At 34.7% G+C, this 14,377-nt stretch overlaps 1 protein-coding gene across 6 annotated transcripts in view; it reads left to right on the top strand.

The window, feature by feature from the left end:
- Nucleotides 1-14,377, top strand: part of LOC148948416 (uncharacterized) — a 121,719-nt gene that overhangs the window by 92,049 nt on the left and 15,293 nt on the right. For 5 of the 6 annotated variants that reach the window (XM_089094342.1, XM_089094336.1, XM_089094337.1 and 2 more), the window contains exons 7-9: nt 2,411-2,750; nt 7,612-8,658; nt 12,839-13,073. In XM_089094342.1, coding sequence (XP_088950468.1) covers nt 2,411-2,750; nt 7,612-8,658; nt 12,839-13,073 — 1,622 coding nt within the window. The remainder of the gene's footprint in view (nt 1-2,410; nt 2,751-7,611; nt 8,659-12,838; nt 13,074-14,377) is intronic. The other variant, XM_089094341.1, reaches the window with a different exon arrangement.

Genomic DNA, 14,377 nt, shown 5'->3' with positions numbered 1-14,377 from the left:
TTACAACTGGCTACTTGAAACTGTCTCTTATCCCTAGTTACCAGACCAGTTTGGCAACTCAATTTATCTTTCTCTTATTGTTCCATGTTTCATGCTGTCTCTAGTTGCAGTGACGACAATAACGGGGAGGCAAGGGTTTTTAGTGTTTGCATCCCCCATACTTGATTCTCATTAAAAAAATTTTTATCTCATTAAAAGATTTTATTTTCATTAAAAAAAAAAACTGACAACAAAATTGCCTCCCCTAGGTTTAGAAAAATACATATTTGCTCTCCCCCTACATTTCCCTGAATTGATGCCACTGTCTAGTTGTGAGGATTTATGCTACTTTAGAATTTGTGTACAGATATTTTGAGCAAAATAATTGAGCCAAATATAGGGAATTTAAAAATATATTTTTCCCACCATTTATCTCCTTTGGAGATTCGGGTACTTAAACCTAATAAGTTGATTATTTGATGGATGATGTTTTTCAACCATAAATTTTTGCATGAAATAGGAGAAAGGAATTTCAGGGGAACAGTAAGCAAACAAGTGTTTTGCTTGCCACTCCAGCCCTTCGAATACCCTGACCCCCCCCCCCCCCCGGAAAAAAATCGATCCCTAATTGAAGATAATTTAATTCATAATTCTGCGAGTATGTAGCTTGGGCGTTGTAAAATAGTTCAATAAAAACACCTTTTCTTATTTGCTTCAACTTTTTTTTATTTGCTGGAAGTAGAATTAATGAACTTTTCGACAGTAAATCTATTTTGTTGAACATGTTTTATATTATTTTCATGATATTTAATCCGTTTGAATTTTTGTTTATCTATGAGTCATTTATAAGAAGAGTGGCGTCTGTTTTCTCTGACTTATGTCATATTTTCCCAGGACTTAAGTGGGAAGAAGAGAACGGGGTTTTCATAAATTCATAAAATATTCTCATTTTTCTGTACTTTTTGTTTTGCGGTTTAACCCAAATTTAAATTTTTTAAGATTTAAGGTTAAATGAGCACTTTTATTTGGATAAAATAAGGTTATTCTTTTTGTCCAAACAAATAACACTTTACGAGTTCTTTTCAACATTAGTAAGATTTCTAAAGGTGGACTCGATTATTTTATTCGGTTGTCAATAATGATAGTGTTGGAAAAAAAAAATTGAAGCCTTTTCATGTCCTGGACATATTTGTTCCGTGCTCCTCTCTTGAACATCTTGTATGAGTAGCAATTTGGGGGAAATTAGTTTTTCAAGTACTATCGAATGGTCAAACCAAGAACATATCGAAATTCAAATTATAAACCTACTCATGCTGCAATAATTGCTGCATAAGTTTCCTCAATAAGAACACCGCCTCAAATAAACTTTCATCGGTCTCTCTCTCTCTCTCTCTCTCTCTCTCTCTCTCTCTCTCTCTCTCTCTCTCTCTCTCTCTCTCTCTCTCTCTCTCTCTCTCTCTCTCTCTCTCCTTTCTCCCCGTTTTTCTCCATCGTTTCGTTTCATCCAATATTTATTTATTACTTGGGGGGGGGGGTCTAAAAATTTGTATTGTCACCAAAAATACCCCCTATGATGTAGTTTTCATAGGACTAATAAACCGAGCAACAACTCGTCATTTTACTATTCCATTTTCAATGCGCACATCATGGACGTAGCCAAGAGGGATAGAGATGGGGAGCTGAGGTAAACGAGCATGCGTGATAAATGCGTACAAAAAATTGTCAAATTCACTTTAAAGAAACGGAGTGAATGCTGGCTGCGGTCGTTCAAAAGATAATATGCTACACAAAATAAATTTTAGAATAGAGCAAAAAACTGAGAAAAGTTTGTTAATTGTTTCTAACAAAAAAAAGTTGTTTGTATAAGAAAGGTTTTTATGTGCATTTCAAGAAAAAACGGGCACAATTTTGATATTAAAAGTTAAAAAACTCAAATATTTCTGTATTTGCGAGGAATTATACCGCATTAGGGATAAAATAAGAACAAAGTGTTAAATGGCACCTTTGGGAATTACCAGAGACTACAATGCTAGTATTTTAAAACATGCTTTCTTCAGCACTGAATACCACTTCGTATTTAAGCCTCGTTCACACGTGTACTTAGCTAAACATCAATTTCTAGCCATCAAAATTTTGGATCAATTAAGGGTGCTTATAAAAGAGAAGGTAAATTGTAATTTGTAGATACCACAATGGGTATACCTCAACATTGAAATATAGCTAAGCGTCCATGTGAAGCAGACTTATCGCAAATGTCTTTCACTCAATGCGATGTGTATTCCTCTTCTTGGTGATTTCTCGGCTTCTTCAATGCAAGTCTTTAATAGGGCTTTATAAAAATTGTGGATTGAGATGGTGTTATAAAACTTTAATGTGGACAACTGCTCAGCTCTAAGAGTCCAATCTTGAATTATTTCTTTTTTCTTTTAAGAATAACTGTGATTCTATGCCATCTGGGATGGGCCCGATGAGTCATGGTGGCCCAATGGGTCCTCGAATGGGAATGCCAGGAGGAATGGGTCCTGGAATGATGCCATGCTGTTCGGCTCCACATGGGAACATGGTGCCCTGTGGCCCTGGTAGTGGTCCTCCATGTTCTCAGAGTGGCTCAATGGGAATGCATAATAAGCCTCAAATGGATACCAATATGATGTCGCCACTGCCTGCTGGTAGTCCTATGATGCAAGGAAGTGGACAAAATCGACAGGTTCCAATTAGCATGACAGGGATGATGGGGCCTGGTGGCATGCAAATGGGGCCCAATGCGTCTGGTGAGTTTGTTTTTTTCTCAGGTGTTTGCTACTTCATTAACAAAAATATTATAATAATAACAAGTGCATTGAAAAGCTATTAAACCATATACAAAAAGGTTACAATAACCCAATATTAGTGAAGTATGTAGCTTCACTTATCTGTGTAGTATTATTAGTAAAGACGGTGGATACATTGAAGATTTAGAAAATAGAATAACTAGGGTGCTTAGTCTTTTTTAGCAGTTGAAAAAAAGTTTGGAAGAACAGTCTTTGAACTAAGGCAAGAATAGCGAAAGCAAGGTTGTGAAAGTGGTCAAGTATAGCTCTGAAGCGTGGGTGCTTTGACATGTTGGGGAGGATATGTTAGGTATTTTCCATAGAAATTGTCTAATGACATTTTTAGGTAGTCCTTTGCCTGACCAGACAGCAAACAATACGACAATACAATACGACAGCTATACGACACATGTACTTCTATCTAACTTTCAAAGGCTATAATTAAAGCAAGGCTAAAAATGGCTAGTCCACGTTTTACGCTGAAGGATGGTAGATTGCCAAAGATTTTGATTTGTGAATTAGTGATTTTCGCTGGATTGCCGGAAAGCAGGTCGTCCCTGAATAGGGTTGGAAGAGGTCATTAGAAGAAATTTAAAGGCAATAATGGGACAGTGTAAAGAGTGAAGCTTTGACTAAATTAGGTTCAGGAGAAGCGTCCGCAGCTGTGTCGACATCAGGCAGGCTGGTGCTGCTGTGAGTTACTTGTAGTAGTACTTGTATATATATATATATATATATATATATATATATATATATATATATATATATATATATATATATATTCGTGACTGTCATCCTTCTAAAATGAAAACTGACGAAGTAACTGTACTTCACAAAGCAAAGTATTGCTATGCCTCGGCTATTAATAGTGAAACAGTGGTGTAGCTAGGGGGAAAGAGGGTACAACTATCCCAGGGTGCAGACTTTTAGAGGGCACAAAAGAGTCCTCCTCGGAGTCCTCGGGTGCAGCCTCATAGAGGGCTTCAAGCTGAGATTGTCTTTGTCAATACCGGGATCTACTAATATTGTAGAAGTGATGGTGAAGGGGGGGGGGTAAATTGACATTGATTTTTGAAATCAAGACCCAACGGTGAAAACCGCTGGGTGCTGGAAACCCTTTGATAAGCGAAGTAGCATTTTTTAGTAACCAACTGAAATGATAGCCGTTGAGTAGGGCTCATTGATATATTAGTAAGAGTGCTAAGAATAAAACAATCCAAGATAAAACAAGAAAATGCTGAAGTAAAACGAGAAGATACTAAAAAACACAAATGCTAAAAATAAAAACAAAAATGAGATGTTAGAATAGAACGTGAATCACTTCATTCAGCCCCATTTCTCCTTTTGTTTGACCTGTAATAAATTGTAATTTAATGTCAAAACTACTGAATAAAAAAAGTAAAATAAATAAGTAAAATTTGCAATACAAAATAGACTTTATGTGAGAAGGTGAAAATAACAACCGAATATATGCTATTACTGTATTTTGCTATGCTTTATATTTTTATAATTGTATTATGTTTTATATTTTGCTATACTAGGCTTTATATCATGCTATTCTTCTATTTTGGTTGGTGTCATTTTACATCAATTATTTAAAGACCAAAAAGAAGGACAAGCAGGAGTATTTGAAAGTTGTTTTTTTCTGGGAGGAAGTGGTTTACGGTAGACATAGGAATTTGAGAGTGGGATTTTGGAGTGATTGATATTTTTATTTAATTTTTTGTAGTTTGGTTCCACCGTGGAAGGGGTGCCCTATGACAGAAGGGCACCCTGAAAAAAAATACGTCGGGCATTTTTTATATTAGTAATTAATTGTCGAATACTTCAAACATTTTTCTATTCAGCTATTAACTGCTCAAGCTTAAGGATTAATTGAATAATTTTCAGTTTTACTTGTTTTGAAATGCAAGTAGTATATAAATAAAGGGCACTGGTGCATATATCTAACACACCGCTATACACCAAAAAAGTCAAGTTTGGTTATTGCTAATGAAATAAAATAGGATTAAAATATAATAGTTTAGAAACAAATTTGGGCTATATATTTGCTCATTTGGCAAAGCATAGCATATATTAAATACGTAACCTAACCTAACCTAGGTACCTTTTCCCCCCTAAACCCCAAAAAACACTTGTTTAAATATTGTAAACGCAATAAGCAATCACGCTTTGCAATCCATTTATCTCTTGCAAACACCCGTTTGACGGGTTTCCATTAGTTTTTCCTTGTACAGTCTATAGCGCTGTGTTAGATATAATGCACCAGTACCAAATAATATTAATAGCCTAGTTTTGTACCTTGAAGATGTTGGTACCAATAAGAGGATTTGTGATTTTAAAAAGATAAGAAAATAAAAGACAATAACTAAATATAAAATTATCTATCAAAGTATATTCCATAGGAAAAAAAGAAATAATGAAGAGAAAGATGTAAAAGTAAGGCCTTATGAGGATTGAAAATGAAGAGGAAGGGTCGTCAAAGGTATCTTTTGAGTAATCCTAAAATATCAGATCTCTTATTTAGTGAGTATCAGTAGAAAATTCTATTAATCTACAATTAATAATAATAATAATAAAGAAAAAAAAGCGATGACTTTTTGAATAGATCTTGGTTTGGGAAAGTTGTCTATAAGAACCTTCTGGGAAGAGGTATTGAAAATTCTGACGACAGAAAGACAGTTGTATAAAGTAATTAATTGTATCCAGTGTTTAGTCGATAATTTCAATCTGTAGGGGAATAAGAATGGAGTAACTTTGGAAAGGGGAGCTGTCATAACGTAATCTAAAACACGTTGAAGGTTTCCTATTGATTGTAAAACAACTGTTTCACTGTAGCATCCCTTGTGGGCATCTTCACATTTGACGGATTGTTAGCTTAACCACGTTTGACGGCGTGATTCCTTAACGCGTAGAATAATCGCCCCCCCCCTGCCACCATAAGGCACATCTTTTACTAATACGTTCTAATTATATACTGTTGTTTTCTTTAACGGTTTTGTTGAGACGTTAATAACGATATCCATTCTGACTCTTGATACCGTATTTTCGTTAATCTGTGGCTGTATTATATAAAAAAATTATTGTTTTGTCGAAATTAAAGACCGACATTGAAACTTAAAATTAAAAGAAATTATCCTATATATGAGTCCCGCTCCCTCAGCCCCCTGCTCATTACACTAAAGTTTCACTAGGGCTCTACCGAATTTGTAGAATTTACTGAAACTGAAACTTACCTCTCTCTGATTGGGCGATTATGAAGGAGAGCAGGCTACATGTCGTCAACTCAAGAAGCATTATATTATAGCAGTCAATTGCTTTTTAGTCTTGCAGTTGAAAACCTTGAGAGGCTCTTGAAAAATCGCAAAATACGTATACACAATTTTATGAGCAAAGAGCGAAATTTTATTAGAAAATTTACCAAAGACTAAAGAGATCACAAAAACGATTCTCCTCTACAAATATACTAAAAATTTAAATGAAAAAAATCTATTAATAAAAATTAAAATTTTCGAGAATAAAAATGAAGAGCATGAGCTGGTCATGACATAAAAATTGGTCTTGAATAATAGTGTCCAAAGCTTTATTTTTTAATCTTATAACAATTGTCCATTTTTCCTGATGGGAATAAACTAATTTTTAGTCTTGGTACATTTTTTATCTTTATTAGAGCTAATATTTCCAGTACTAAGTATTGTTCATAAACTGGGATGGAGGGGGGGGGGTATCGTATTTATTATCTGTTTAAAATATTTGGTAGAGTCAAAAAATTGGCCGCAATATGAATACTTAAGGTTTATGTTCCCTATGGAACAGGTGGTGTTGCGACAAATCTGCAGCTATAACTTGCACCAAAAGGATGAGCTATAGAAGTCTCTGATCTATCCGGTCACCCAGCCAGAAATATTGTGTTACTTAGAATTTTTCTTGGAGAAAGATTTAAAGTTGCAAAAAAAATAGGAAAATTATTCCTTTTTCAACAATTTTCAACTAATAACCCACGTATTTTTATCCAAAAAATCATGGATAGAGCTGTATCTCAGCTATGGATTAATAGCAAAATAACGTTATCAAAGGCATAAGAATTTTAGGAGAGCAGAATAACAGTATACGGGAAACTGCACAGAGAACTAAACCTCAAGTTTAAAATTTTGAGTTTTTTTTACTATGAAAACGACATAAAAGATGGAACATAATTGTACTAAAGACAGTGAAAGTGAAATCAGAGTGTTTGGATTGGTAAAGCAGATACTTACACATCCAAATGTATCATAAAACATAAGAAAAAACGGGAGTGAATAAGACCTCCATCTGTAGTTATGCAGTTCTTGATAGTGGTACGCAAAAAAAAAAAAAAAAGTGAGTGAAAAATCAGCTAAAAATATATGATACCAAACAACTTAATAAGGATTGGCTTTCCTTTGAAGGTTTAGTTGCATTTGGGAATGAACAGATTGTTAATGTTTAAATTATTAGGGAAGCAAAGGATTTTCAAGTTGAACTAATTAGTTCTGCTAATGTAAGTCATAGTTTTGAGGTAGGAATATAGCTAAGATGGAGCCAAGGGGCAAAAAATATTCTATTTTCTTGCCCTTGGTACTTTAAATAAAATGGTAATAAAATGTATAGATACATTCAGTGTTTCCAACAATTACAAAAACAAATATAGAACTATTTAAAAAAAAACCTATTAAAATAGTTTATTATTTATGTCAATGGAAAGAAATAAATGTTTTATTAAAATATTGTAGGCTAATGTTTTTTTCTTTTTTAAATGGTCTAATTTTCGTCACGGCAAACATTAATGTCTATTTTCTTTTAGGGATGAATAAGGATTTGCTTGGAGTTAAAGTTCCTGATGAGAATTTAACGCCTCAGCAAATGCAACATCGAGCTGAGAAACTGGCGAAAATGAAACTCATGAAACAAATGCTTTTCCCTGAGCAAGGGCCTGGTGGTCCTGATATGATGGGGCAAATGAATCCCGGCAGTGGAAATAGTCCCTGTCCCCCTGGTGGTCCCATGATGGGAGGACCAGGGATGATGAACCCTATGAATCAAGGTCCTGGTCCCATGGGACAAGGGGGTGGGCCAATGATGATGCCTATGATGGGCAATAAAATGATGGGTCCTTGTAATATTGGACCTGATGGACCTAATATGATGCCATCTAGTGGTATGAACTCTTCCTCGGCGCAAATGGAGTGGCAAAAGTTACAAGCTCAGTTTTTTGACGAACAAAGGAAAAAGAAAGGCCCAGGACCTTCGCCAGGTATGATGATGAGCAGTATGGGACCAATGGGTCAAGGTGGAATGAGTCCTATGCAAATGGGATCTCCAAGTGGTCATATGGGCATGATGGGACATGGTAATATGAATATGGGGATGATGGGGCCAATGAATGGCCCAAGAATGGGAGGAGGCCCTGGTGTGAGAATGCAGGGACCTCCTCCTCCTTATCCCCAAGGCCAAAGATCAGCCAGTGCAAGTGGTGGGCCCATGCCCAGTCCATTACAATCTCAAGGTCCTCCTTCTCCCCCTCTATCGCTACCTTCACCTAGAAATGCTGGAAACATGGAGTCACCTGCTGATAGAGGGTATAACCAGCGATTGTCGGCCAATATGGGACCGGCTTCGGTTCCAGGACCTAGTCCTTCTGGGATTTTAAACACACCTTTGGATTCACCAAATCCTAGTGCTAATCAGCCAAGACCCATGGGGAATGTCAGTAATCCTGGGACACCCGTCACGGGACCAGGCCCTCCGCACGTTTCGCCTGGAATGAGGAAAGAGAACATGGTACCTGATTTTAGTAACTCAATGGCTGGAATGATGGGTGGAATGAATAATTCTGGAAATAACCCTGGATGTAAGTTCATTTCAGTTTGTTGCTGCATGTTTAATGAATTTTCTTTTCTTTTTGTTTTTCAGCAGGGGGGGGGGAGGAGCTCGTAAGACATCTGTATCATATATCTGAAAATCTTAAAACAGACAAAACAAATATCACTATACCAATGAAATTTGATTGAAAGGCATTAGTCGACATTCTACAAGCGTGTTGATGGTATTTTGGTGGTATCGAATAAGTTTCGAATGATAATCGAGTCACAAGCATAATTTGTTGCGTTGTGCATTATATTTTTACTTGAACTTTTCCATGCAGATATGCTGTAAAAATCGAGTAGCAAAATGTGTTTGCATTTTTGTGGTTTTGTCATCGTAGAAACCGAGATTGTCATCTGGGAAATCGACTTTTCATTCATTGCCTCATTTTTGACGCCAAAATCAATTAGTAAAACTCACCAAGCGCTGTTCAGAAAGCGCTGTCCAAATGTGTTTGTGGTCTAGGGAGCAGGTGGGCCATTTTTACAATCCCTCCTTCAAACTGTACCTGATGCGTCTTTTCTGTATCCATATTGTATTAGCAATGGCAGACCTTCGTCTGCTGATGTTCAAAATCGACAATCTGCACCTCTTCAGTGGCTTCCAATGTTGTTGAACTCTATAATACTAGTGTTGTAAAATTACCGTAAAATAAAGAATCGATAAGTAAAATTGGTAAAATAAGGTGTAATTGGTAAAATAAGGCATTCTCTAGGAAATAAAGTCCAAAATTGGTGTTTTGGAGTTGCCATGTAGCTACAAGACCAGTTGAGCATTTCTTTTTAAGCATCACTTAGAGCTTTTAATGAAACTTTTTAATGATTCTGATTTTCCTGGGCTTTAAAAAGCTAATGCCCCTTCATCTAGAGTTTATTAATTTAATTAACTGTCTAGTTCATCCCTCTGGTAATCTTGTGCCTAGGGTAATACCTCAGCAATTGGACTGTGCCTGATTTCGGACCTTCTATTAAAAAAAAATAATAATAATATAAATAAATTAAGTTTACCATTATTTGGGAGTAAAATCATCTTAGTAATTTTTTTCTATATTTAAACCGAAGAAATGTTACCCTAACAACCTTGCACATTTGAATAGCCGTGTTCAGCCAAATTCCTTATATCATATGGATGTTATTTTTCATTTATTTATAAAAGTACCGAATACAATTAAAAATGAGCTTTGTAACACTTTGATGACTTTGATTAACTAAGCACTAGATTATAAGAGCGGAACACTCAGTCACTTTCAATCATTAAGACTGTCTTCAACAGGATTTGCTTGCAAATCTAACTCCTCTCTTTCAGAATTATATTCTGATTCAGGTGACTGGGCTCGTTTCAAAGCCCCCCCCCCCCACACAAACAAAAGTCTAGGATACGGCTCTGAGGATTATATATCAATTTTTACCTCCTCCACCCTCCTATCGTTTCTCCCTTAGAGTTAATTCTGTATTTATGTGAAGATTCTTCCAAAACGACTGCTGAAACGCAAGGGCCGTTACACTAGAATAAGAATTTCTTTCAGACACTGTTGTCAGTAACAACTCATTCAGTAGCAATTGGTTGAAAAGCAGGCTAAATCTTAGAAAAGGCTACTGGAACTTTCGATTTCCAATTGACTAAGCGACCTTTAAAGCTAATTCGACCACTACTTCCACATGAAGGGCCTCTGGAAAAAATAAATGAACAAATATTAATGCATTGGACCCTTATGGGTCTTTACCATAGGTAATGCAATACGATTAACCCTGATTTAAACTGGAGATTAGAAAATTTAATTTCCCTTCTAATGAAAATCTGGTATTATCCAAGGGGAAAATAGGACCCAATTTTCCGCGGAGGAGGGGGATATTACCTGGGGCTGCTTTCCGGGGGGAGGGGTTTTTTCCGGGTTCTGGGGAAAAGACGACGTGAATACCAGATTTTTCTGAAATGTTAAATTTAAAATAAAAATGAGGATATTAATTCTGCTTTGGCTCTCCTCATTATTTAAAATCCAGAACATGTAGTTCTTTTTAATGATGCAATTTTAATATTTGAAGCGAATGGTTTCCCACATTCTTTTAGGAAGGCAATTGAAATTAATTTGATCAGTAGACAAGCTAAGTCAATCACTAGGCAGCTAATTCTTGCCCGATCTAATTGGTGAATAGTCCTTTATCAATTCTGGCTTGGTTTTTTGTTTAGTTTGATTCAGTAAAATATGTAAGATTTGTAAAATATGTAAAATACCGGTAAAATACGTTAAATACCGGTAAATACATCTCCAAAACTAAAAAAAACTCACAGTAATTTTGAACTGATGACTTAAGCATGAAAATTGGCAAAAGCAACAGCTCAAGGGCAATGGAAACAAAAAAGTATGGATAAACAACTAGACACACTGCTGAAGTAAATTTTGTTTTAAAAATTCTTTATTCTATCTATCTTTATTCATATCTTTATTCACTTCATATCTGAATTCTAATTGGCCCAATCTAATTGGTGAATAGTCTTTCATTTATTCTGGCTTAGTTTTTTGGTTAGTTTGATTCAGTCATCATTCTGATAATAAGAGATCTAAGTCAGAAAGTCCGCCTTTTAGACCGGGAAAACACAGCTATACACAAAACAAAATCAGATTCAAGCTTCTTCGCGTTTTTGTGCTCTGAAAATTGCAAGCCGTCATAAAATATGTCAGTAAAATATGTAAAATACGTAAAATACCAGTAAATTAGGTAAAATACGTAAATTACTTAAAATAGGTAAAATACCCAAATTTACCGTGACCAATTTTACCAGTTACACTACTATATAGTATGTTCTTCATATGAACCAGATTGAACCCTTGTATATCCTGTTTAAACCCTGTCATTAGTTTCTCTGTGGTAGAAAATAAGGAATGAATAAGAAACGAATAAGGACTACAAAATGCATTTACGTTTTAGAATGAAAGTTGGACCAGTTCCTGTCCATTTTTCTATTTCTATAGGGTGCTTTTTTTACTTTTTTTTTGTAAAAAAAAATATTGGATTTTTTCTTCTGCAAAATCTTATCGGAGAGGGTCGGAGTCAAAGATGTAAAAAAGTTTCTTTTTGTCAAAATGTGTCATATTTTTGTCTGAATTTTGACAAATATCGCACTTTTTGTGCACTTTTTAGTCTTCTAATTGAAGGAGGTGGGTAGGGAAATTTCAAGCTGCCTTCGTAAGTAGGAACGCGACGGGGAAATTCGGACTGTATGCATTTTGTTCCAAAGTTCATGGTAAGTTTATGCTGTCTCCTTACCAAAGAAGTCAAATGAAGCGGATTTAAACTATCCTTGTAAGAGTTAAAGAAAGAATCTGAAATCTTTTAAAAGTCGTTTTTGAATGTTCATTGCTGTCGAGGTTTGATCTCTGGTGAGACATGTCTGCCAACAGGTCAAGTAATCAAGTATCGAGCGAGGCTTGAATATAAGAACAATATGTATTTCGTAAACGAATAGTGAAATGATAAAACTTTTAAGTTGAAAAAAGTATTTTCAGTACAAAGCAAGTAGATCAAATTGTTTAAGAAACCTAAGAAGAATTGAATTCAAGGCATTAACCTAAAAGTTTTATATAATTCAAATTTTTCTTGAGTTTCCTCTTGTATTGCTGAAACAGTTTATGTTTAAAAAAAGTTTATGTTTAAATAATATTTGCAAAGAATCTAAATCTTTTGATTTCATTTATCCCTTTTTAGCATTACTTCGTGAGTAGTGTTTGGATTTTTTTTTACTTTTTCTTGGGTTGTTTTTTCTATTTGAATTTCATTTTCTTTCTTTTTAATTTGTTTTACCTTGCTTCTTTTTTGTATAAACCGTTTTGTCTCATTTGGCCGAGAAGTTAGCGCGCTAGATTTGAAATCCATTGTCCGTGAGGAAAGGAGTTTGAATCATCCTGTTGGTGATTATGTACATTTTATTTCCTGGCTGAAGGACCATGAAACTGAGATCAGCACTGCCGGTAGGGACTGTGAAATCAAGTGCTGTATCCATAACCTTTTTTTTATTATAACAATTTACTATTATTTTATAAGTGATGTTTGGATTGATTTTTCTCTTTTTACTTTTTCTTGTGTAGAAGTTGATTCTTTCTATTTGAATTCCATTTTCTTTCTGTACAGGTTTTAACATTTCAAATTCTAATGCTTAATTTTCTTCAGCAGGCGAAATATTTGGACGTCCTATGCCACCATTTAGTCAGGGTCAAACTTTAAGTCAAGGCCAAAACACTCCAAATCAACAGAAAAGTCAAAATACAACACCGACAGGGACAAAGGAACCGAATTTGATGCCGGTACCTTCACCCCAGCAAATACAATATTTCGAAGGTCAGGAGTTAACAATTCAAAAACAACCAAACACAAGCCTTAGAGAAACTGATCTTCTATCACCAAGGTAAGAGTAAGGATATATATAGTCGGTAAATGAGAAACCAATAATATAAAAAGTCAGGTAAACTATGTGGTAATTGGATACATTTTTTTTGTTTTAATTTATGCACAAATCAATACAGAATAGAAAGTTGACGTGGTGATAATTTAAATTTATATGCCTTTGAAAATTTTACCGTTTGATTATATGGTTTGAATTTTTTTTTTTTTTTTTTTTTTTTTTTTTTTTTTTTTTTTTTTTGCCAATTGATGGACAATAAAAAAGAATGTAACGGCTTGAAATTGCTATAAATTTTCCTAGTAGTGCTAGGTTAAACTATGCAGGTAAAACTAGATTAAAAAAAAGACATGATAAAAGATTAACGATGAAAACGAAACTGTCGATATTTTCAAACGGTCACTGAACCAAAAAATAAAATAAAAATGGCTTTCCATAGGTATTTCCAACTCTGACCTAGTTATAAATGTAATTTTGGGCTTTCCGGGGGAGGAGAGTATGTTCCCCTAAAACCACCACCTCGATCTGCTCTTATTTTTCTAGAAGAATTTCGGTTGGATCCAAATAAACTTTAACATTTAATAAAAATAATATATTATTTAGACCTATGTTATTTCAATAATATATGCTGTGTTTAATAGTAGGTCATTTCTGTTACTCCTGTTTAATAATAACATTATACTTATTTTTTTTATTTTGTCCTATTATTTACATTTGTTTTCTTTAAATACAGGTGGCTTCTTTTGAATTTTTCGGGGGGTGTCGCTGCGCTGTCAGTGGTGCTAGCATTTGCATTTTTTCTATCAAGTCCTGCTAAAGCCCTAAAAACCTCTCATCATTTTCTCAAACTCTTTAAGCCGCTCATTGTATTATATTATTCTATGTTATATTATATTATATATTATTTCTTTTCTTCTTTTTGAAATGGGTGAAATGGTTATTTGTCTTTTTGTCCTGTCCTTCATATTCCAAATTCTTGTTGCTATATCTTGTTATTCTTATTAACATTTTATTATCTTTTTATTCTTTTTATTTTTATATTGATTTCATTACATTGCTGTCTTTCTTGAAATCTTCTGATATTTAGCCTGGTAATTACGATGGTGTCTGAGAAGGGTTCGGAGATTTAGTACTTCCTCGTCAAGACCTAATTTTTTTTATATAAATACTTGTTTTGATTATTTAATTGTTATAAAAATATATTTTGTTCGCCCCGTCCCCCCTCTCCTTCTCTTGGAATGAAGTCCTTAGGAAAAGGAATGCGACGTCCCTAAAATTTAGTGATTTAATGGTACTGGTTTTGTCTAATC

The sequence above is a fragment of the Artemia sp. Qi Xiang Cuo genome, chromosome 9 (assembly GCF_049724085.1).
Source record: "Artemia sp. Qi Xiang Cuo chromosome 9, ASM4972408v1, whole genome shotgun sequence".
NCBI lineage: Eukaryota > Metazoa > Arthropoda > Branchiopoda > Anostraca > Artemiidae > Artemia > Artemia sp. Qi Xiang Cuo.
This window is presented reverse-complemented; position numbering and strand designations above follow the sequence as displayed.